Consider the following 24,499-nt stretch of genomic DNA (forward strand, 5'->3'; position numbering starts at 1 on the left):
CTGCCTGTGTGGAGTTTGCAAGTTCTCCCTGTGTCTGCGTGGGTTTCCTCCGGGTGCTCCGGTTTCCTCCCACCACCAAAATAACAAAGAACAAAGAAAAGAACAAAGAAAATTACAGCACAGGAACAGGCCCTTCGGCCCTCCAAGCCTGCACCTCTATCTAAACATGTCACCTATTTTCTTGACTTGCAGGTTGATAGGTAAATTGGCCATTATAAATTGCCCCTAGTATAGGTAGGTGGTAGGGGAATATAGGGACAGGTGGGGATGTGGTAGGAATATGGGATTAGTGTAGGATTCGTATAAATGGGTGGTTGATGGTCGGCACAGACTCAGTGGGCCGAAGGGCCTGTTTCAGTGCTGTATCTCTAAATAAAAACAATGAGGTGACCAAACACACTTTGAGAACCACTCCTTTGGGGAAGGAAATCTGCTGTCCTTGCCTGGTCTGGCCTATACGTGATTCCAGTCCCACAGAAACGTAGTTGACCTTTAACAGCCGCTCAATTGTATCAAACAGAAGAAAGCCAACCACCATCTTCCCAGGACAACTAGCAATGGAGATTAAATGTTGGCCTTGTCAGCGATGGCCACGTTCTGAGAAAGAGTTAAAACTTTGAGTTGTAGGGATGGGAGGTAGAGTACAGATGCGGAGGGGGGAAGTGAAATTGTTGATATATTTGTGCAGACCAATGGTTAGACCACAAATGTGTGAGGTCCATTATAAAACGGGCACTAAAACCTTACTTTTTTTAAACTGTGTACACCAGATGAAGGTTGATATCAGGGAAGAGGGACTTTGAAGGACTGAAATTATTTCTGCTTGCAGCTGAGAAGGCGGAGAGGAAATTTAGAAGCAAATTATTTGACCAATTGAATTTCTGCCGGTCACTCAGGATGCCAATCTCAGCTGTTGCACCGTGGGAGGTACGAGAGGAAGTCATGGGCACCTAGCAACTGAGCAGCTGGGGATCGGGAGGGGAGGGATTGTCAGGCGGAGAAGAGACAGAAACAGACATGTTACTCGCACTCTGGGGTGCGTGGCTTGTGAATCTAACGACGAGGCTAACTAAATTTTAAGCTTGAACAAGTAAGAAAACTGGTTATGATTTGTTCCTCATTGAGATTTCTTTGGAATGGCCTAGGCCCAAAGCCTTTTTGGGCCAGGAGCATGTTGTGCAGCATTGCTAATGTGGAATAATGTGCAGCCACGAACATTCTAGGCACCGGCAGCAGCCTCCACATGCTTAATCATGAGAATTCAATCCTACGCTGTGATCCCTCTGTAAAGGAGAATAGAGTGATTGGTATTCATAGACGTTCTATATGTAGCCAGGCTTAGATTTCAAGTCCTGTGTTGCTTTTTTTGCTGTGCCTTACCTTCGCAAGAGCGTTCTCTCTTTCACGTCTTAACCACTAAAACAAAATGTTAAAAAAAAAAGGGATCCCGGGCTTTATAAATAGAGGCTGAGAGTATTAAAACTAAGAAATTATGCTGGGCCTTTCTAAACCTGTGGATCAGTGGGTCACACTCTCCCCTCTGATATCAGAAGGTTGTGGGGTCCAGTCCCACTCAGAGACTCAACTGCAAAAATTCTAGACTGACATTGCGGTGCTGAGGGAGTGCCGCACTGTCAGAGGTGCCGTCTTTTGGATGAGATATTAAACCCAGGCTCTCTCAGGTGTACATAAACGATCCCATATGACTATTTTGAAGAAGAGCAGGGGAGTTCTCCCCGGTGTCCTGGCCAATATTTATCTCTCTATCAACATCGCAAAAAACTGATGATCTGGCCATTATCACATTGCTGTTTGTGGGAGCTTGCTGTGCACAAATTGTCTGCCACATTTCCTACATTGCAACAGCGACTGCACTTCAAAAAGTACTTCATTGGCTGTAAAGCACTTTGGGACATCCTGAGGTCATGAAAGGTGCTATATAAATGCAAGTCCTCCTTTTATCCCTGGTAAGGCCTTGGAGAGGTCGCAGAAGAGATTTCATCGAATGGTACCAGGGGATGAAGGGACTTTTAGTTATGTGGTGAGTCTAGAGGTGGTGGAGACAGAAACCCTCAATTCTTTTAAACTTCTTCGAAACTTTTCACTCCATTAAAGGCACTATAACTTGCTGTTACCTTTATTTAATGATTCCCCGTGTGGAAAGGTGACTCTATGATGATGTATATTATTATTACTTGAGGTAACCTTGAAAGCAAGAAAATTGAGTTTACAATAAGTTTTCAATAAGGGAAACAAACTAGGGTTATAATCCCTGGAATTTAGAAGGTCAAGGGGTGAACTGGTTGAAGTTTTCTAGATATGAAGGGGAAAAGATAGGGTAGATAGAGAGAAACTCAATCCGCTGGTTGGAGAGTCTAGGACTAGGGGGAATAGTCAAAAAATTAGAGCCAGATCTTCCAGGAGTGAAATTAGGAAACACTTCTACACACAAAGGGTGGTAGAAGTTTGGAACTCTCTTCCTCAAATGGCAATTGGTGTATGGAGTTAGGTCACAGATCAGACATGATTTAATTGAATGGCAGAACAGGCTCGAGGGGCTGAATGGTCTCCTTCTGCTCCTACGTTCCTACAACTGCTTGAGGTAATGCTATCGTGACTGGTCCCTCTTTCTATTCGTCTTCCTCATTCGCTCTATTTATCTGTGATGGTCTCTGTATCCTATCTCTGTCTATTGGTTTCTCTATGTTGATCTCTTTCTGTTGGTCTTATATTCTGGCATCATGCTCTGTAATGGTCTCTCTCTCTCTCTAATTATTTATTTATTTAGAGATACAGCACTGAAACAGGCCCTTCGGCCCACCGAGTCTGTGCCGACCAACAACCACCCATTTATACTAACCCTACAGTAATCCCATATTCCCTATCACCTCCCTACACTAGGGGCAATTTACAATGGCCAATTTACCTATCACCTGCAAGTCTTTAGATGTGGGAAGAAACCGGAGCATCCAGTGAAAACCCACGTAGACACAGGGAGAACTTGCAAACTCCGCACAGGCAGTACCCAGAATCGAACCCGGGTCCCTGGAGCTGTGAAGCTGCGGTGCTAACCACTGCGCCACTGTGCCGCCCAATTCTATGACTCTTTCCTCCCCTCTCTCTCTCTCTTCTTCCTCTCTGCCTCTCTCCCTTCACCCCTGCTAGCCTCTAACCTTCTACCTCCCTCTATCTCTCAGTCTCTTTCTAAGTGTGATTCTGTGATCTCAAACAGATGCTAGCGAACTGCTAGCTTGCAAGTACCTTTGTGTTCATTGGATCACGTTGACGAGGAGAATGGGGCTGAAAACGAGTGGCTGGCTAATAGAAGCCAGGGTACAATGTGAGGGTAGCCATCCTGAGTCAGAAAGGCTCAGTAAAGGTCACAGGGCGTTTCTGCTGCTGTTGCCACCGCAATACACAAACACAACATGGAAAATCCGTAGGAGAGACTTGTCGCTGTGAATGCGTGAAGGAGGAGCATTGCACCTGTTGCCTTCCTTACGTCTGCTTCATGCCGTCAGCAGCCAGATATTTGATCCTCCAAATTTATTTTTAATTTCTTGCCAGGTTGCTGACGAGTATAAATTCACATGCAGCACTGGTCGAAGGAGCTGCTCCTAACGCCCTGGGCAGGGATGAATTAGGTTAAACCTTTCACTCTAATGTATCAAACAACAACTCACCTTCAGATAAATCATTTAACCGCAGTAAAACATCCCACAGAACTTCAAAAGCGTGTAAATAACATAAAAACGGACGGCAAAACGCGTAAGGAGATATTAGGATAGTTGGTGGGTGGTAGTTTTTAAGGAGCGTCTTAAAGGAGGAGAAAGAGGTGGAGAGGTTCAGGGAGGCAATTCCAGAGGTCGGGGACTAGACAACTTGGAATGAAGGACAAATGGCCCCATGATACATTTAAAGGGAACTAGATAAAGACACACTGACAGGGTTAGCTGAAGAGGGGTAGGGAGAGACTCGTGTAGAGGATATAAGTACATCATGCACCAGATGGGCTGAATGGCCTTTCTCTGTGCTGTAAATTCTATGTATTAAAGTAAATCATTGCCTAACATTAATGCACAGATGTGCATCCCCGTCAAAAGAGGCAAATCGGCAGAGTTAACGGGGCAGGAGGAAACATTATATGGAAATTTCCGGGACTATCTGGGATTATCCTGGATCACCTGTGCTGACTCCCAGCATTGCACAGAAGGGGGCCATTCGGCGCATCCTACCACTGCCGGCCCTTTGAAAGAGCTGTACGATTGGCCCGCTCCCCCCCCCTGCTCTTTTCCCACCGTCTTGCAAAGGTCTCCTTTTCAAATATTTATCCAATTCCCTTTTGAAAGCTGGTACTGAATCTTCATCCACCGCCCTTTTCAGGCAGTGCGTTCCAGATTGTAACTCACAGCGCAAAAGAAAACTTCCTCATCTCCCCCATTAGTTCTTTTCTCAGTTATCTTATCCTCTGGTTATGAGCCCTCCTGCCAGTGGAAGAAGTTGCTCCCTATCTACTCTATCAAAACCCCTCATGATGTTAAGCACCTCTGTTAATTCACCCCTTAACCTTCTCTGCTCTGAAAAGAATGATCCCAGCTTTCCTGGTCTCTCCACAGCCAGACGAGCTATTTCTGCAAAATCCAAGAGTGATTCTCAATCAGCCCAGGTCACAGGATGGGAGGAGGAGGGACAAATTTGGTAAGCCTTGTCAGTAGGGAGAGATGGATGGCAGTGCTGTGCTACTGGCAGCAGTTTCAGTTGCACCTCCTGCTTACCTCAGCTCCTTAAACTGTCTGTACAATTGGACGTAAAAGACCCTCTCACAGCCACAGGGCATCCCAAAGTACTTTACAGCCAATGAAGTACTTTGTGAAATGTATCACTGTTGTAATGTAGGAAACGCAGCAGCCAATTTGTGCACAGCAAGATCCCACAAACAGCAATGTGATAATGGCCAGATCATCCATTTTCAGTGATGGTAACTGTGGGATAAATTTTGGCCAGGACACCGGGGAGAACTCCCCACTGCTCTTCTTCGAAATAGTGCCACGGGATCTGAGAGGGCAGATGGGACCTTGGATTACCATCTCTTCCGAAAGATGGCACCTCTGACAGTGCAGCACTCCCTCAGTCCTGCACTGAGAGGGTCAGCCGAGATTATCTTGTGGAAACAGCACCACCTTGTAGTTTCCATCTGAACCTGGGCAGACATTGGCATTAGAGTCATAGAGAGATACAGCACTGAAACAGGCCCTTCGGCCCACCGAGTCTGTGCCGACCATCAGCCACCCATTTATACTAATCCTACATTAATCCCATATTTCCTACCACATCTCCAACTTCCCTCAATTCTCCTACCACCTACCTACACTAGGGGCAATTTACAATGGCCAATTTACCCATCAACCTGCAAGTCTTTGGCTGTGGGAGAAAACCAGAGCACCCGGCGGAAACCCACGCGGTCACAGTGAGAACTTGCGAACTCCGCACAGGCAGTACCCAGAACCGAACCCAGGTTGCTGGAGCTGTGAGGCTGCGGTGCTAACCACTGCACCACTGTGCCACCCATTCCTCTATCATAACTGATTCAAACTGCTTCGCACCATCATGGGTGCACCACAAGGACTTCAGCAGCTCAAGGAGAAGACACATCATTGCCAGAACAATCTTGGGTAATAATTGGGGCATTGCCAGCAACACCCACAGGTCAAAGGGTGATCTAATCGAGCTGTTTAAAAATGATCTGATAGGGTAGCCAAACAGAAACCATTTCCTCCGGCGGAGGAATCCAGAACAAGGGAATATAGGAATCGGAGAAGGCCATTCAGCCCCTCAAGCCTGTTCTGCCCTTTAATTAGATCATGGCTGACCTGTATCTTAGCTCCACCTACCCGCCTTGGTTCCATATTCCTTAATACCCTTATCTAACAACTTTCAAATTATAGTCAGGTCATTAAGATGTGAAATACGAAATCCCTTCTTCCCACAAGGAAGGAATTTGGAACTCTCTCCCCAAATTCTGGGACAATTTAACCTTTCAATCCTCTGGAGCGTTCTCTATCAAGTCACTGACAGTTAAATATTCTTAAGTATTTATTTCATCAATGTCACGAACAACATGACTATATTTGCAGTAGCTCCCTGAGTAGAGAGGTGGGGGGGGGGGGGGGGGGGGGAGATATGAGCCGAGGTTCCCACTCATGCTCCCTGTGTGTAAATGTTGAGTGTGCGGTAGCGCTGGACTCGACCCTCAGTTGGCAATCACTGTTGACAACCCTCCCAACCTCTGCAACCTTCTCCAGCCCTCCAACAGTCCAAAAACTCTGTATTCCTCCAATTCAACCCGCCATTGATGGCCCTGCCTTCAGCTGCCTAATCCCTAAACTCTGGATTTCCCTCCCTAAACCTCTCTGCCCCTCTCCTTGGCATATGCCAGTATTTGGAGGGAGTTCCCAGGAGTGTGTCAGTATTTGGAGGGAGTTCCCAGGAGTGTGTCAGTATTTGGAGGGAGTTCCCAGGAGTGTGTCAGTATTTGGAGGGAGTTCCCAGGGGTGTGTCAGTATTTGGTGGGAGTTCCCAGGGGTGTGTCAGTATTTGGTGGGAGTTCCCAGGAGTGTGTCAGTATTTGGAGGGAGTTCCCAGGGGTGTGTCAGTATTTGGTGGGAGTTCCCAGGAGTGTGTCAGTATTTGGTGGGAGTTCCCAGGAGTGTGTCAGTATTTGGAGGGAGTTCCCAGGGGTGTGTCAGTATTTGGTGGGAGTTCCCAGGAGTGTGTCAGTATTTGGTGGGAGTTCCCAGGGGTGTGTCAGTATTTGGTGGGAGTTCCCAGGAGTGTGTCAGTATTTGGAGGGAGTTCCCAGGGGTGTGTCAGTATTTGGTGGGAGTTCCCAGGAGTGTGTCAGTATTTGGTGGGAGTTCCCAGGAGTGTGTCAGTATTTGGTGGGAGTTCCCAGGAGTGTGTCAGTATTTGGAGGGAGTTCTCAGGAGTGTGTCAGTATTTGGAGGGAGTTCCCAGGAGTGTGTCAATATTTGGAGGGAGTTCTCAGGAGTGTGTCAGTATTTGGAGGGAGTTCTCAGGAGTGTGTCAGTATTTGGTGGGAGTTCTCAGGAGTGTGTCAGTATTTGGAGAGAGTTCCCAGGAGTGTGTCAGTATTCGGAGGGAGTTCCCAGGAGTGTGTCAGTATTTGGTGGGAGTTCCCAGGAGTGTGTCAGTATTTGGAGAGAGTTCCCAGGAGTGTGTCAGTATTTGGAGGGAGTTCTCAGGAGTGTGTCAGTATTTGGAGGGAGTTCCCAGGAGTGTGTCAGTATTTGGAGGGAGTTCCCAGGAGTGTGTCAGTATTCGGAGGGAGTTCCCAGGAGTGTATCAATATTTCAAGGGGATCCCCGGGATAGTGTCCATATTTACAGGGGATCCACAGGAGTGTGTGAATATTTGCAGTAGCTCCCTGAAAGTATGTTAATATTTCCAGGTGGGCTCCTACAAAGAAAAGACTGAAAACACTGAGGTACATCTTTGTGATATGATACTTTTTACTGTGGGTGTCTAATTCTATATATAACCATTGTCTTTTTTTCCCTAAAATATAAAACTGTCAAACAATTTACCTGTCCGCTCCCCTTTTTATTGTAATTTTACTTTCTCGCCCTTTCCCTAGACTCTCGTCGGAAGGTTTGATCCTATAACCCACCCTTAATCCTCTCTACTCATCAGAGGGTTGTGGGATCAAGACTCATTCCGGAGATCTGAGCATGATATCCTGGCGGACTCTCCCAGTGCAGTACTGAGGGAGCACTACACTGTCGGAGGTGCCATCTTTTTTTTGCTGAGGCATTAAACTGCCCTCTCAGGTGGATGTAAAAGATTCCTTGGCCACTATTTCCAGGAGGAGTAGGGGAGTTCTCCCCTGTCTCCTGGGGTCAACATTGCTCCCTCAACCAACTTCACAATAGATTATCTGGTCATTATCACATTGATGTTTGTGGGAGCTTGCTGTGCGCAAATTGGCTGCCGCACTTCCTACATTAAAAAAGTGATCACAATTCAATAAGTACTTTATCGACTGTCGAGGGTTTTGGGATGTCCTGAGGTTGTGAAAGGCACTATATAAATGAAAGTCTTTTCTTTTCCCTCACGGAATATAGACCCACCCCTCATTGCTCTTGTATCTTGAAAAAAAAACCCATTATGGTCTAGATTAATTACGAGGCAGCATAAACACAACTGAGTGATTAGAAATTTCAATAATGCCCACACTTTTAATTTAATTTCAAATAACATCTTAAATTCACAATAAGATACATTTGGTTTGGTCAAATGTGGGGTGTGAATTTGATGGATCTCAATCTAGCTGAAGCCCTTTCCCCTCCCCCACACTGCTGTCCTACCCCCCTCCCCCAACCCTCCCCCACTCCCTTAATACCTCCATGTTCTTACAAAGTCAACCTTTTCTCTATCTGGAATTCCGCTCCCCAGATTGAATGATCTCCTTGTGGGTCTGCTCCTGGGCCTGGCGAAGACTGAGAATCACACACCCAGGACGTGTGGGGTCCATGGGGCGGGGTGGGTGGGGTGTGTGGGGAGTGGGTGCCCACTCAGGCTCCCCGCCAGCCTTCTGTGGTCTTCTCCGTGCCTGTGTGGCCCTGAGCAAGGGAACGTGCAGTGCCCACCAGTACGCTTCAGGCCTTTCACCGAAGCCAACTCTGATCGGGCATATTCCTGGAGGTTGCATCAACTGGCCCTCAACCTCTTACTGCCCCGCCCCCACACTCCCACCATTGGTCGGCTGAAACGTCCATCCTCCCGAAGCCCCGCCTTCCCATGCCCAGTTGGACATACTCCTCCTTACTCCATTGGATGATGCTTGGCTCTCAATCAAACTGCCCGACCCACTATGCCCCACCGCCAATAACTTTGCACACAAGACCATAAGAAATTGGAGCAGGAGTAGGCCATTCGGCCCCTCGAACCTGCTGCACCATTCAATACGATCATGGCTGATTTACCTCAATTCCACCTTCTTGCGCTATCCCTCCATTATTTATATAAAGACCAATAAGGATTCCAAAAGAATGAAAAAAATGTATACAATTCAACACCCCAATGATTTCCTCCTGAGCTTTGCTAAGGTTTGTGTCCTGGAGGTCAATCTGGAACTGGTTCGGGCCAGTCATGGAGGGCTGGGTTCCCTTGGCTTGGTCTGGGCAGCGCAGACAAGACTCTGGGCCTCAATAAGAGTTGGCTCTAGCCAAATTCGAGCAAGAGCCAATGAGAGTTGTTTGAGGTCACAAGTCTGCTCAGTTTACATGAACATGGCCAAGGAGTCCCTACTTGGACAGGCTGACCATATGGGAACAAGCCAGAGGAAGGGATTGCTGTGTATATAAAGAACTGTCACAGCAGCCAGAGTCCTGGGTCACCCATTCCTGAGGCAGCTGCGTGAACCGTGCAGGGGCAATCCGTGCAGAGCTAGTTTAATTGCTTGTATCAGGTAAGCCGCTTGTGAAGACACCTTTGCGGATCTGACCTTTGATAGTTCACGAATGCAAAACTCAGCCTGCCTTTTTTTCAGCAAGTCTTGGGAGCAAGAAACAACATCTTGAGTTTTTTTTTTAGGGTCTGCGGGAGAACTTTTTAAACCAATGATTAACAATTTAAGTTAGGCATCTTGGACAGAAAGGCACCACTTGAAAGCGGGGAGAGCTTCTGAAAAGAGCAGTTTGCTGGCCATCAGGAAATGGGCAACTTTTTGAACAAACTTCTTCCTGCAGTCATTTTAAACAAGAATTAAGTTTTGCGACTGCGTTGCGTCGGAATTTGGTTTCAGAGAACAGATGCCTAATTCTAAATGCACTTTTTAAGAGAAGATTAAACGATTCTGGTTTTTAAAAAAAAATCTCAGTATTTGCAAGTCTCCCTTTTTCCAAACAATTCCTACTTTAGTGATCAGATTAACTTTGATTTGATTTATAACTTTTTTTGTGTGGCCATTTCCACTGCGAGTTATTTATTATTAAAGGCGATTAGTTACAACACGGAGTAAAAACCCCAAGGCCGATTGTTTTAGCAGAGAGCTGGCTCCAGATTTCCGGCTTCTGCATTTAGGTGGCGCCCGCTGGAATTTGCGAAGCTCCAAAAACTTTCCCCCGGCCCCCCCCGCTTAAGATGTTCCACTTTGCCGAGCGGTTCGTTGGGAAGGGCAAACTCGCTCTCAGAGCCATCGGAAACGGTAGGATGCACAAATAGTACAAAAAGCAAATCTTCCGGCGCAATTCGCAGCCTGGCATTTGCTAATTTCGGAGATTTCTCCTGGTTGCACTAGTTGCAATTAAGTGATGATAAATCGTTTGGTCGGGTTGCATTCAGTTGTGAAGCTTTGCAAACCCTATTTAACACTTGCACTTGTTTGAAATGCAGGATGCGTGTTATTGCAAGGGCTGGTTTCGGTCAGGATACCAATATGGGAGCTTCAACTGGTCTCAAATTAGACTGGACCAGGACCAAACCTTGTTGGAATGAGGCATCTAGGAGTGTAGGCTGGGGATAAGCAGAGGAAATTACAATGAACCTTTTATAAAACACCAGTTCGGCCACAATTGTGTCCAATTCTGGGCACCACACTTTAGGAAGGATGTGACGGCATTAGAGGGGGTGCAGAAAAGATTCACGAGACTGGTACCAGGGATGAGGGATTTCAGTTACGTGGATAGATTGGAGAAGCTCCTCAGAGAAGAGAGGATTGAGAGGAGATTTGATAGAGGTGTTCAAAATCATGAGGGGTCCGGGCAGAGTATAGAGAGAGAAACTCTCCCCATTGGTGGAAGGGTCGAGAATGAGAGGACACTGATTTAAGCTGATTGGCAAAACAACGAAAGGCAACAAGAGTAGAAATTTTTTTTAACGGAGCGAGTGGTTGGGATCTGGAATGCACTGCCTCCGCCACACTCTCGGGCAGGTTCAATCAGGAATTTCAAAAGGGAATTGGATAAGTATCCAAAAGGGGGAAAAAAAATTGCAGGGCTATGGGGAAAAGGCAGAGTAGTGGGTCTAGGTGAATTATTCTTGCAGAGGGCCGGCTTCGACTCACCGGGCCGAATGGCCTGCTTCTGTGCTGTAACCATTCTATGCTTCTAGTTTGACTTTCACCCCTCACTTTAACTTGCTGGAAGTGAGAGCTGATAACAGGGTCATTGACCTCAGTGCATGAGGTGACCAACAGCCCATCTCCTTAACCCATGGAATTTAATGACTGAAAGGACAGCGGAGAAGGAACCCAGGTGAATTGGAGTCAGATCAGGTGCAGAAAGAGAAATAAAGAGAGGGAAGGAAGGAGTGGATTTGACAGAGAAAGGAGACAGAATAGAACAGTAAGAAATTGTAAAATTCATAAAATCTCTAACAACTATTAATTACCTGCTGTAATGAGACGGAAACATTTAAATTGTTCCCCTTCCGTGCCGGAGGGATTGAATGGCATTACATTAACAAGGGCACTTATGCTGTTAGTTATGAGCCCTAACTTTCTGTGACAAGTTGACTGGGCAATTCCAGTAAGTTCTTAAACATAATGGGGAGGCTATGGGCGGGGACTCTGTTCATGCGAAGCTATTAGTGGGGTAGCGTAAAACAACCAGTGAGTTCTGGAGATTCACAACGCATGATATAGCAGGCTCAAGGGGCTGAATGGTCTACTCCTGCTTCTATTTCCTATCTCCTCAGCCTCTGAACTTGCTGGCTGATTAGCACATTAGCGCTGCATGCATTGTGAACTCTCTGTTAGTTTTCCAGAAAGATTTGGCCCATTGTCTAATTGCAACCTTCACCTTCCCGTTGGGAGGCATGTGTGTAGTCCAGGGGTAGGATCAGGATCTGTTGAGGTTCCTTCCCCATCGAGTGATATATTGTCACTTGTTGCATGGGCTCACACACACTCACACACTCAAGGAAGGTGTGAGGTGCAGGAGCCCGATCAGCATCTGGAACCCGTGAAACACGCTAAGCTTTCCAAAACAGCTTCTTTGTGCCATTTAGTCCAGAGACTGTCACACTTTGTATTGGATTTGATTGCACACTCCCACTTAAGACTTGAGCGCCTAATCCAGGCTGACATTCCCAGTGCAGCACTGAGGGAGCACTGCGCTGTCGGAGGTGCAGTCTTTCAGATCAGACCTTAAACGGAGGCCCCGTCTGCTCGCCCGGATAGGTGTAAAAGATCCCATGATACTATTTGGGGAAAAAAAAGAGCAGGGGAGTTCTCCCCCCGTGCCCTGGCCAATAATTATCACTCAACCAACGTCACTACAACAGATTATCAGGTTATCATCTCATTTGTGGTTTGTGGGATCTTGCTGTGTGCACGTTGTCTGCTGTGTCTCCCACTTTACAACAGTGACTGCGCTTGAAAATTGTTTAGTTGGTTGTAAAGGGCTTTCAGCTGCCTGTGTTTGTGAAAATGCTGTATAAATGTATATTCCTTATTCGAACTGGCACCATCGTAGCTGCGATGTGCTCCCTCTAATGGACACACATGCAATTACACAGTGTGTCTTGCACAATGGAAGTTTCTCCAGCTCAGTAGTCGCACTCCTGCCTCTGAGTTCAAACCGAGTTCTGTAATCTCCTCCAGCCCCACAACCCTCCGAGATCTCCGCGCTCCCCCAATTCTGGCCTCTTGAGCGTCCCCGATTTTAATTGCTGCACCATCAGTGGCTGTGCAATCAGCCTAAACTCCGGAATTTCCTCCCTAAACCTCTCTGCCTCTTTAGCTTGCTTTTCCCCTTTTAAGACGCTCCTTATAACCTACCTCTTTGACCGAGCTTTTGATCATCTGCCCCAATATCTCCTTATGTGGCTCAATGTCAAATTTTGTTTTATAACGCACCTGCGAAGCGCCTTGGGACATTTTATTACTTTAAAGGCGCTATATAAATATAAGTTGCTGTTGGTCAATCTGTGAAACCTTCGATTGTTCATGGGAAGGGTGTGAAGATACAAAAACAACAAATCTGACTAACCGTGGAGAAAATCATTTGGGAGAACAGTAAACTTCAAGAATACTAGCAGGAGATTCATGAGTTAACTGACAACACTTCATTATTCACCCAGTTCACACACTGTTGTAATTAGCCTCAATAGCAGTTTCTAATGTCAGCTACGTTTCCATAATCTCTAAATACTCTCGGGTTATTTGAGAACCACAGTGCGTTAATCGTATCTATTAATGGACTGTGCTATGAAATGTTTACTGCTAAAATTAAACTCACACAATACGGCCATAGTATCGCGAAGCTCAGATATTTTATTAAAAATTGCATTAGACACATGTGCCAGCCATGGTTCAGTGGCCAGCTCCCGCCTCTGAGTTAGGAGGTTGTGTGATCAAGTCCCATGTTATTTGAATGCAAATATCAAAGCTGACACTAGAGTGCAGTACTGAGGCGGTGCTACAATGTCAGAGGTGCTGTCTTTCGGATGAGACATTAAACCAAAGCCGTATCTACCCTCTTAGGTGGACATAAAAGATCGCATGGTGCTATTTTGAAGAACAGGGGAGTTCTCCCCGGTGTCCTGGTCAATATTTATCCCTCAACCAACATCACTATAAAACAGTAAAATAAAAGCAAAATACTGCAGATGCTGGAAATCTGAAACAAAAACAAGAAATGCTGGAATCACTCAGCAGGTCTGGCAGCATCTGTGGAAAGAGAAGCAGAGTTAACGTTTCGGGTCAGTGACCCTGCATCGGAACTGACAAATATTAGAAAAGTCACAGGTTATAAGCAAGTGAGGTGGGGGTGGGGCAAGAGATAACAAAGGAGGTCTAGATTGGACCAGGCCGCATAGCTGACCAAAAGGTCACGGAGCAAAGGCAAACAAAATGTTAATGGTGTGTTGAAAGACAAAGCATTAGTACAGATTAGGTGTTAATACACTGAATATTGAACAGCAGCAAGTGCAAACCTGAAAAAAAACAGTGGGTAAGCAAACTGAACAAACAAAGATGAAATGAAATAAATGCAAAAAAAAGATTGTAAAAAATGTAAAAAAGAATGTAAAAACAAGGAAGAAAAAATAACTAAAAATGGAAGTAAAATGGGGGGCTGTCATGCTCTGAAATTATTGAACTCAATGTTCAGTCTGGCAGGCTGTAGTGTGCCTAATCAGTAGATGAGATGCTGTTCCTCGAGCTTGCGTTGATGTTCACTGGAACACTGCAGCAATCCCAGGACAGAGATGTGAGCATGAGAGCAGGGGGGAGTGTTGAAATGGCAAGCAACCGGAAGCTCAGGGTCCTGCTTGCGGACTGAGCGGAGATGTTCCGCAAAGCGTTCCCCCAGTCTGCGCTTAGTCTCCCCAATGTAGAGGAGACCGCACTAGGTCTCAGGTGAAGCAGCGATTTACTTGTACTTCTTTCAATGTAGTATACTGTATTCGCTGCTCACAGTGTGGTCTCCTCTACATACAAACCTACGCAATCTCGACTCATACTTTAACTCTTGGAGCCCCTGGTAACATTCTGGTGAATCTGCAATGCACTCCTTCCAAGACCAACATATTCTTTCCAAGGTGCATTGCCCAGAACTGTAGAGTATGTGTTTATTTGTTTGTGTATTTTATTTTGTGAACTGTTCTGTTGGGTGTCTTGCAGGACTTGGTCAATCTGCAGTCATGCCGTTCGGTAACACTCACAACAAATGGAAGCTGAATTATTCAGCGGAGGAGGAATTTCCTGACCTCACTAAGCATAACAACCACATGGCCAAGGCTTTGACCCTGGATATCTACAAAAAACTCCGGGATAAGGAAACTCCCAGTGGTTTCACTCTTGACGATGTCATCCAGACTGGCGTGGACAACCCAGGTGAGGGAGAGGGCAAGGAAACACATCTCTTCACTCCACCTTCCCTCCCCGCTCTCCCATTATGTTGTAAGGGCCAAGACATTCTTTATAGTCTGCCCACTCCCACCACCAGCAGAGCTCAAGCTGTCGCGAGCTGCCTTGCCCCTTGTTAGCTGAGCCTCGGTTGCCTCACTCTCGCCTCGGAGTCCGAAGGTTATGGGTTCAAGTCCCACTCCAGAGACTTGAGCACAAAAAATAAAGGCTGGCACCCCAGTTGCAGCACTGAGAGGGTGCTGCACTGCCAGCGGTGCTGCCTTTCAGATGAGATGGTAAACCCAAGGTCCCGTCTGCCCCCTCAGGTGGATGTAAAAGATCCCACGGCACTATTCTGAAGAAGAGCAGGAAAGTTCTCCCCCGGTGTCCTGGCCAGCAGTTATCCCTCAATCAAACAGATGAGCTGGCCATTATCACATAGCTGTTTGTGGGATCTTGCTGTGCACAAATTAGCTGCCGCATTTTCTACATTACAACAGTGACTACACCTCAAAAAGTACTTCATCGGCTGTAAAGTGCTTTGGGGGGGGGGGGGGTGGGTGTGAGGTTGTGAAAGGTGCTAGATAAATGCAAGTCTGTCTTTTTCTTTTCTACACCTTACCCATTTCATTTCCAAAATTGACCTCAGTTGCTCTGGTCTAGGGACGGATAAGGGGGAGAAATCAGTCGGGTAATGGACGGTGTCCAACACCCATTAAACTGCATCCTGGAACGATTTCAGGGGCCAAAATAATAGGTATTTTGTATGTACAAAAGGCACTGTTTGCCCCGTTGGGCAACAGATTGTGCACTAGTTGGAGTTTCTCTCCAACCTTTATCAATTCCTTTCAAAGTTTTAAAAACCCCCAATCATTTCACTCCCTTAACCTTCTGTACTCCAGGGAATACAAGCCTACCCAATCTTTACTCGTAGCTTAACTCTTGGAGCCCTGGTAACATTCTGATGAGTCTGCACTGCACTCCTTCCAAAGCCAACGTATCCTTTCTAAGCGTGTGTGTGACATCTGAGTGTGTGACTTGCTGCTCAGAAACTACTTGACCAGTCTGCAAGGGCAGGAATTGGGAGGGAAAGCTGCTTTACTGCTGGCAGGAGAATGGAACCAAAAGATGAGTTGGGGGGGGGGGGGGGGGGGAATGTTTTCAGAGTAACACAGGTGTCCTACCTCAGACGCTTCCTCTAAACATGAAGGCAGAGTCAGCCCATAATATATACTAACATAGAGAGTGGAACAAAAGCTGACTGGGATGAGTGGATATGAGGAGAGATTGAGTAGAATCTTCATTCTTTAGAGTTTAGAAGAATGAGAGGTGATCGGATTGAAACCTGTAAAATTCTTCAGGAGCTTGACAGGGTAGATGCTGAGAATATGTTTCGCCTTGCAGAAGAATCTAGAACACGGGGTCACAGTCTCAGAATAAGGGGTTGGCTATTAAATGACTTGGATATCGGAACGCAGAGTAAAATTTCAAAATTTGCCATTAGCAAACTTGGAGGTGTAGCAAACAGTGAGGATGATGCCAGTAATAACAAAAAATGCTGGAAATAATCAGCCGGTCTGGCAGCATCTGTGGAGAGAGAAGCAGAGTTGACGTTTCAGGGCAGTGACCCTTCGTCAGAACTTCGAGGATGATGCCAGTTGACTGCAACAGGACATAGATAGGCTGGCAGAATGGGCAGGCAGATGGAATTTCATTCAGAGAAGTGTGAGGTGATGTATTTTGGCAGAAGGGATAGGGAGAGGCAATATAGACTTAATGGCACAGTTCTAAGGAGTGTGCAGGAACTGAGGGACCTGGGGGAGCATGTGCATCGATCGTTGACGGTGGCAGGATATATTGAGAGAGTGCTTCGTAAAGTATATGGGATCTTGGGCTTAATAAACAGAGGCATTGAGGACAAACGCAGGAAAGTCATGCTGAACCTTTATAAAACTCTGGTTAGGCCACAGCTGGAGTATTGCACCCAGTTCTGGTCACCACACTTTAGGAAGGATGTGAGGGTCCTTGAGAGGGTGTGGAGGAGATTTACCAGAATGGTCCCAGGGGTGAGGGATTTTAGTTACAAGGTTAGGTTGGAGAAGCTGGGGTTGTTCACCTTGGAGCAAAGGAGATTGAGGGGCAATTTGATAGAGGTGTACGAGATTATGACAGGTTTAGATAAGGTAGACAAAGAAAAGCTGTTCCCATTAGCTGATGGTACAAGGACGAGGGGACAGAGATTGAAGGTTTTGGGCAAGAGACGCAGTGGTGACGGGGGTGGGAGGAGGGGGAGTTGGGGAAATGTGAGGAAGAACCTTTTTTACACAGCAAGTAGTAATGACCTGGAACTTGCTGCCGATGAGGTTGGTGGAAGTGGGGATGATTGATTTCAAAAGGAAATTGGATGGGCACTTGAGGGAAATAAACTTGTCGGGTTACGGGGATAGAGCAGGGGAGTGGGACTGACTGCAGAGAGCCAGTCGCGATGGGCCGAATGGTCTCGTCTGTGCCGTATTGTCTTTATGACTCTGAGGTGGGGTGAGTGCTCAAACATTGAGCATGTTCAATACAGCGGTCGATAGATTTTTTTGGATACTATGGGATTGGAGGGATAGGGGGATAGTGCAGGAAGGTGGAGTTGAAGTAGATCAGCCGGGATCTTGTTGAACGGCGGAGCAGATTCAAAGGGCCAAATGGCCTACACCAGCTCCATTTCTGATCTTGTATCTTGGGGCAATAATGAACGATTGTGAGCAGTGCGTATTGTGATGTATCAATCTGATCACCTGTGCCCTTAATATATTGCAATGAGGTTTTGTTGCTGTCCCTCAGGTCATCCCTTCATCATGACCGTGGGCTGCGTGGCTGGTGATGAGGAGTCTTACGAGGTCTTCAAAGACCTTTTCGATCCCGTCATTCAGGATCGCCATGGGGGCTATAAACCAACGGATAAGCACAAGACTGATCTGAACAACGAAAACCTGAAGGTTAGTCATCGGCTGCGGGCAGACTTTCTCCGTCTCCTACTTTTATTATTGGGAGGGAAAGGGCCACCGTCTGTAGACCGGGACAACACCAAGATTGAAAATTAAATGAAATAAATCTGCTAGTGCTGGTTAGTTGTCACTCGGCATTGCTTTCGAGAGCCTGAGGACTTCCATATGTAGAGTTTTACAGCACAGAAACAGGCCATTCAGCCCAACTGGTCTATGCCAGTGTTTATGCTGCACACGAGGCCTTGTCAAACTTTAGTTAATCTCACCCTATCAGCATATCCTTTCTATTCCTTTCTCCCTCATGTGCTCATCTAGCTTCCCTTTAAATGCATCTATGCTTTTCGCCTCAACCATTCCTTGTGGTTGCGAGTTCCACATTCTCACCACTCTTTGGATAACAAAGTTTTCACTGAGTTCCCGATTGGATTTATTAACATAGAACATTACAGCGCAGTACAGGCCCTTTATTGTTGACTGTCTTATATTTATGGCCCCTAGTTTTGGACGACTCCCCCTGCCTCCCCCCCCCACACACACGGGTGGATTCTTCCTCTATACATTTACGCTTTCAAACCCCCTTCATAATTTTAAAGACCTGTATCAGGTCACATCTCAGTCTGCTGTTTGAGACTGAAGAGCTCCAGTCTTTCCTGAGAGTCGTACCCTCTTAGTAGAAGGCTGTATGAGGGAATCACAAACTGAAGGTAGAATGGAGTTCCACAGTTTTGAGGATCCTAGGAAAGAATATTCCCAATGAGTATTTAATTTCACCACGGGCAGGAGAGGGCATATTTCAATTTGGGAGGAATGATAAAGCAGAGAAGATAGGTCGCAGCAGAGCGAGAGATAAGAAAGTTTGAGTTTTTCTTGGAGCTACAGGAGTGATAGAGCAGTGTAGCCTCCATCACAATGGGAGCAGCGTTCTGACGTGGAGACCGTGAAGCTTTATAGACATGCGTCTTTTCTCAGTTCGCTCGGCCGGTGTCTTTGCCCAGTAAAATGGAACTAACATTATAACATGAACTAAGTGGAATTTGTCCGGCAATTTGCAGCTCACCAGTGGGAATGGCTCCTTGCAAAGAGCACAGGTTGGAGAATTCGTGTCACCACCGATCTTCCTGGGTAGTGCAGGTTCCCGGTTAGGAGCTCCGCAATGATGTTATTTGGGAGGTATTCCATGCAAAGGGTTTTTGAGAGACTGAATTAATTACATTAATTATTTTGCTCTTTAACATCTGGAACGCGCTGCCTGAAAGGGCGGTGGAAGCAGATTTAACAGCAACTTTCAAAAGGGGAACTGGAGGGAACAATTTGCAGATGGGAAGTGGAGGAGAGCCAATGGGATAGTTCTTTCAAGGAACCTGCGCTGGCATGGTGGGCCGAATGGCCTGCTCCTGTCCTGTGTTGTAGGATCATAGAACGATACAGCAGAGAAGGAGGCCATTCGGCCCATCATGTCAGTGCCAGCCCTTTGTAAGAGCTGTCCAATTTGTCCAAAAAATCTCCTCTGCCTTGCTATAAAGGCCTTCCTAAATTGTGGTGCCCAGAATTGGAAACAGTACTTTGGCTGGGGCCAAACTAGTGTTTTCTAAAGCTTTAGCATAACCCCCTTTGCTTTTGTACCCAATGCCTCTATTTATAAAACGCAAGATCTATTATCTAACTGAACTTCCCCTCGCCTGACCCAGTTTCTCTTGACTTTGTGTAGGGCGGCGACGACCTTGACTCCAACTACGTCCTGAGCAGCCGAGTCCGAACTGGCCGCAGCATTAAGGGGATCGCCCTGCCGCCACACTGCAGCCGCGGGGAGCGTCGTCTCATTGAGAAGCTTTGCATAAACGGTAGGTTAGTTACAGGTGAGGAGAGAAGTGCGGGGGATTTGACAGCAGCTGGGGCAGTGATGGACAGTTAACTCTCTCCACCTGCTTGAGATTTCTTCTTTAAAAAAAACGTATCCGTGCAGAACAGGAGTGTGATAATTGTCATCAACAGCTCCTCCCACACCTGTGACCTCCACCACCTGGAAGGACAAAGGGCAGTGGGTGTATGGGAACACTTCCAAGTTCCCCTCCAAGCCACATGCCATCCTGACTTGGAACTATATCATTATTCCTTCACTGTCGCTGGGTCAAAATCCTGGAACTCCCTCCTTAACAGCACTGTGGGTGTACCTACCCCACATGGACTGCCGCGGTTCAAGAAGGCAGCTCACCACCACCTTCTCAAGGGCAATTCGGGATGGGAAATACTGTTTAATGTTGCATTGGGTAAAATTGACCAGTAAAGTAATTAAATGGAAATTTGGCCTGCTCGCCTTCCCCTCTGAGCTTGTGATTTCTGACATTATCAAATCACTTATTATGCTTCTGTTTGTAAAAGATTGAACTGCTCGCCCCTCATTTGGGAGTTTTAATGTCTGGTTCTCCTTGGCAGCTCTCAACAGTTTGACCGGTGAGTTAAAGGGCAAGTATTACCCTCTGTCCAGTATGTCTGATGCGGAGCAGCAACAGCTGATTGATGACCACTTCCTGTTTGACAAGCCCGTTTCCCCCCTGCTCCTTGCCTCTGGTATGGCTCGTGACTGGCCAGACGGCAGAGGAATTTGGTGAGTGACCGCAAACACATTGAGCTCGCAAATGCAGCACATAACAATACATCGAGCCTGCAGCACAGAAAGAGGCCATTCGGCCCAACATACCAGTGTTTACGCTCCACATATGTCCTCCCAGTGTACTTCACCTCACCCTGACTACATACCCTTCCATTCCTTTCTCCCTCACATGCTTATCCAGCTTCCTCTTAAAACGTATCGACACTGTTCACCTCAACCACTCTCTGTGGTAGCGAGTTCCACGTTCTCACCACTCTCATGGGGAAAGAAGTTTTCCCTGAATTTCTTGGTCACTATCATATTTATGGACCCTTAGTTCTGGTCTCCCCCACAAGTGGAATGGAAGCATCTTCTCCACATCTACCCTTTCATATTCATAAAGACCTCTTTCAGGTCGCCCCTCGGCCTTCTGTTTTTCCTGAGAATAGAGACCCAGCCCGTCCAGTCTTTCCTGATAGTAAAACTCTTTGCATTAGGCCACCCCCATAAAGTTGTTCTGGGTATGTCTGATAGTCTGGATTCTGAGCCCTTGCCCTCCCATAATGTGGGGCATTACAAGTCATTTTGGGTACGAGCTGTTAATAGCTCTCGACGGTGCTTGCCATGGCAAGGGCACTGAGCATGCCGGGCTAGAGAGGAATGTGGAGAGGCAAGGGTCTGAAAGCAGATAGTGAAAGATTCGAAAACCAAAGTAGAGTTATTGAGAAAATTCTCATTGCGAAGAGAAATGGTGGAAGCTGCTTTGCATAGTTTACAAGAAATGGCCCAGGAAATGGGTTGGCATGCATGAGGTGGAAGGATGTGATGCTCGTGATCGACCAGTTCATTTGGTATTTGAATGATTTTTTGTTTTGCTGTTTTTTTTTTTAAAATAGGCATAACGACAACAAGACCTTCTTGGTCTGGGTGAATGAGGAGGACCATCTCCGTGTCATCTCCATGCAGAAGGGCGGCAACATGAAGGAGGTCTTCAGACGCTTCTGCGTGGGCCTGAAGACGGTAGGAAGTTTTCACTGCCGCATTTCAGCTATCCAGTAGTTCCTTTTCTCAGTGCGTGTGTGGACACTGGCTGCAGACATGGATGAGCTTGACTGTCATCACGCCACAGTTGAGATGCTAGTCAGCACTCTGTCTAGCTAACATGATGATTGGCCACTTTGTCCAAGAGCGATTGCCACCTCGAAAGGAGGAATTTGGGGAGGACAATTGGTGGACGCTACTTTCCAGTTGGGGACCAATAAACCCAATAGGGAATTCGGGAGCATCTTGAACCAGAGAGTGGTGAGAATGTGGAGCTTGCTACCACAAAGAATAATTGAGGCAATTAGCATCGATACATTGAAGGGGAAGCTAGACGAGTACATGATGAAGAAAGGAGTGAGGTTACGCTGGTCGGTTGGGAGGAGGTTCCATGCGGGGCATTAACGCTGACATGGACCATTTGGGCCCAGTGCCTTGTTCTGTGCTTGTAAACTTGACGTAATATTGGAGCTTCATTATAAAACTAACATTCTTACCTGATACAGATTGAAGATATTTTCATACGTGCTAACCGCGGTTTCATGTGGAATGAGCATCTTGGTTATGTCCTGACCTGCCCCTCTAACCTGGGGACCGGCCTGCGTGGTGGTGTCCATGTGAAGATCCCTCACCTGTGCAAGCACGAAAAATTTAATGAGATCCTCAAGAGGACAAGGCTCCAGAAACGTGGCACAGGTGAATGCGCTCGTTTGGTTCAAGTTCCCGTTCCATCTCTACTATGGGATGCACAAGTTGGCTTTGGCAACACTGCAGTAGGGAGTAGAAAATTCGGTTAACGCCTACGGATGCATGTCGCGCCCCACACTGGCACGCATATGTGATAAGCACATCCAAATAGAGACAGAAAAGAGCAGAAAAAAAAGAGGTTTGAGGCAATATCAGAGTTTCTTGTTGCTGTGCTTCAAGCTCACTGTAGTCCTTTTTGTAGGTAGATCTTGCTTTTCGTTGGTTCCCAGCATTCTTCTTAAACCTTGTTCTCTGTAGGAGAACATGTGTCGTCAATGGGTTTTCAGCTCTGAGAGAAAGAGATGGGAGCAGAAAAGAGAGAGAGGTCTTTTCAGTCCCGGAGCAAACAACTTTGAGTTTTAAACCTCTGTGGCAAGTTCACATTCAAAAAAACTCCAACAGCCAGTTAGTCATGTGACTAAACTGGTCTGACCAGGTCTTCTGTGTATTGGAGAAGCAGGGACTGGGTCCTTTGTTCCAACACTGTCTGCTAGTATGGGAAAAAAGGGCTTTCAGGCGAGGGACCTGGTAATTCCTTGTGATAGGCCCTCTTTTCTTCCCAGTAACAATTTTAAGTTTTAATGTTCATGTGGTGAAGTTAATGTATCTCATTCTTGGGAGGAGGGGGCCTGCATGACACTATGCAAAATGGTCAGGTCTGTTTTTCTACCTGGCAGTGACCGCATTGCACTTCCAAAGTTGTCACGTGCTTTGAGGTTTAGCGTAAAAAGGTGTTGTGATAAGTGCAACAGCTTTCCTGCTGTGGCATAGTGGGCAACAATTGAATGTGTGCCCAGTCACCAACAGAATATTGGGAGTGGGAGAGGGGCAGGAGTAGACGTTGATGGCACTCGCGCACGTGTTGGAAGTGCTGAAACACTTACAAAGCTTTCTAAGCACTTTCAAATGCATTATCGCACTAATGGTTGAAGTATTTTTACACCTTTGGTACATTTTGTCCTGTGTTCAATTTGATGAACTCCAGTGTGTTGCAGGGAGGGCGGTTGTTGTAAAGGCTTTCTGATGGTACGTTAGACTGAGACCTCATCTGCCCATTCTGGTGGATATTGACGATCGTGTGGCAGAATGGACAGTCGGACATTCTCCCAATGTCCTGGGTGAAATCCCACGCCCTCACCCACCACTAACATCAGATAAAATGGTCATGCTATTCATGGGAGGTGACAGGCCGCCACATAAACACAATGGCTGCCACATTGGCCAACATAAACAACAGTTGACTGCACATCAGGGTAACTCATGATAGCTGAAGCATGTTTAGGCATCTTGATAAGAGTGCCAGAGAGCCCTGCATATGTCGGTCGCCTTAGTTGGCAAACGGTACACTAATTGTTTTCCTTCGGCTTACTAGGTGGTGTCGACACTGAAGCTGTTGGCAGCGTCTATGACATCTCCAACGCCGATCGTCTGGGCTTCTCCGAGGTCGAGCAGGTCCAGATGGTGGTTGATGGCGTGAAGCTGATGATCGAGATGGAGAAGCAATTGGAGAAAGGCAAGAACATTGATGACCTCATGCCAGCACAGAAGTAAACAAAAGAAGGGGAGGGAGAATAGGAACTCTGAGCTGCCTTGGAACATCACAGGTCATGAACTTTGAACTTCGGAGACAGGTTCTTACTCTTGTACTTCTTGGCCACAGGCTTGTGTCTCAAATAAGGATGACATCTTTTGAGGAAATGGAAGATTGGCTTCATCGCGTGAAAGAGTTACTCAACACCTCTTAATATTGACGACACATTAATAAAACATGGCCCCAAAAGATCGCCCCCTTGTTCTGCTATGTCGATAAGTTGGGCAATTCAGAGATGAGCATGTTAACTTCAGAAATAATCACAAATTCTCTCCTGATCATTTTAACCCGAAATAGTCAGGACTTTTCCACAGAACAAGCCGGTCGGCCTTGCCTACCGCCTTTTTAATTGATTTATTTGACTGCAGTTGAGCTGAATCCTTTGATCTTGACTGGTGGTTGGCTGAGGGAGGGGGGGACTCAGTAGAACTTGTCTCAGGTACCATCTCCATTTTGATTTTTTTGGGTCTCCTACAAGGGGCTCTTCCTGTCTTAATGTGTACATAGAATCATAAAATGGATACAGCACAGAAGGTGGCTATTTAGCCCATTAGGTCTATGCTGACTCTCGGCAAGAGCAATTTAGCTAGTCCCTATTCTATCCCTGTAGTCCTGCAATTTTCTTTTTCCCTTTGGGTGGCATAGCTAATTTCCTTTTGAAAGCC

General features: G+C 46.5%; 1 protein-coding gene across 3 annotated transcripts; it reads left to right on the top strand.

Moving 5' to 3' along the window:
* Positions 1-1,002: 1,002 nt before the first annotated feature.
* LOC137353207 (creatine kinase M-type) lies at positions 1,003-24,012 on the top strand. 3 transcript variants are annotated; one of them, XM_068019266.1, is made up of 8 exons: positions 1,003-1,090; positions 14,645-14,857; positions 17,702-17,856; positions 19,574-19,706; positions 20,299-20,470; positions 21,352-21,475; positions 22,003-22,192; positions 23,616-24,012. In XM_068019266.1, exons 2-8 carry the CDS (start codon positions 14,665-14,667, stop codon positions 23,792-23,794), a joined length of 1,146 nt encoding a protein of 381 aa, XP_067875367.1. In that variant the 5' UTR covers positions 1,003-1,090; positions 14,645-14,664; the 3' UTR covers positions 23,795-24,012. The 3 variants fall into 3 exon arrangements, with proteins under 3 accessions (XP_067875367.1, XP_067875369.1, XP_067875366.1); XM_068019268.1 differs by lacking the exon at positions 1,003-1,090 and adding an exon at positions 9,410-9,487; XM_068019265.1 differs by lacking the exon at positions 1,003-1,090 and adding an exon at positions 10,149-10,225.
* Positions 24,013-24,499: the final 487 nt, after the last annotated feature.

This window comes from Heterodontus francisci, chromosome 40 (genome assembly GCF_036365525.1).
Source record: "Heterodontus francisci isolate sHetFra1 chromosome 40, sHetFra1.hap1, whole genome shotgun sequence".
Taxonomy (NCBI): domain Eukaryota; kingdom Metazoa; phylum Chordata; class Chondrichthyes; order Heterodontiformes; family Heterodontidae; genus Heterodontus; species Heterodontus francisci.

Excerpts from the sequence above, each read along its gene's own strand:
- LOC137353207 (XM_068019265.1), top strand. The coding sequence starts at position 10,162 with ATGTTCCACTTTGCCGAGCGGTTCGTTGGGAAGGGCAAACTCGCTCTC. Across the intron at positions 14,858-17,701 it reads GACTGGCGTGGACAACCCAG|GTCATCCCTTCATCATGACC; the intron begins GTGAGGGAGAGG and ends GCTGTCCCTCAG. Across the intron at positions 17,857-19,573 it reads TGAACAACGAAAACCTGAAG|GGCGGCGACGACCTTGACTC; the intron begins GTTAGTCATCGG and ends GACTTTGTGTAG.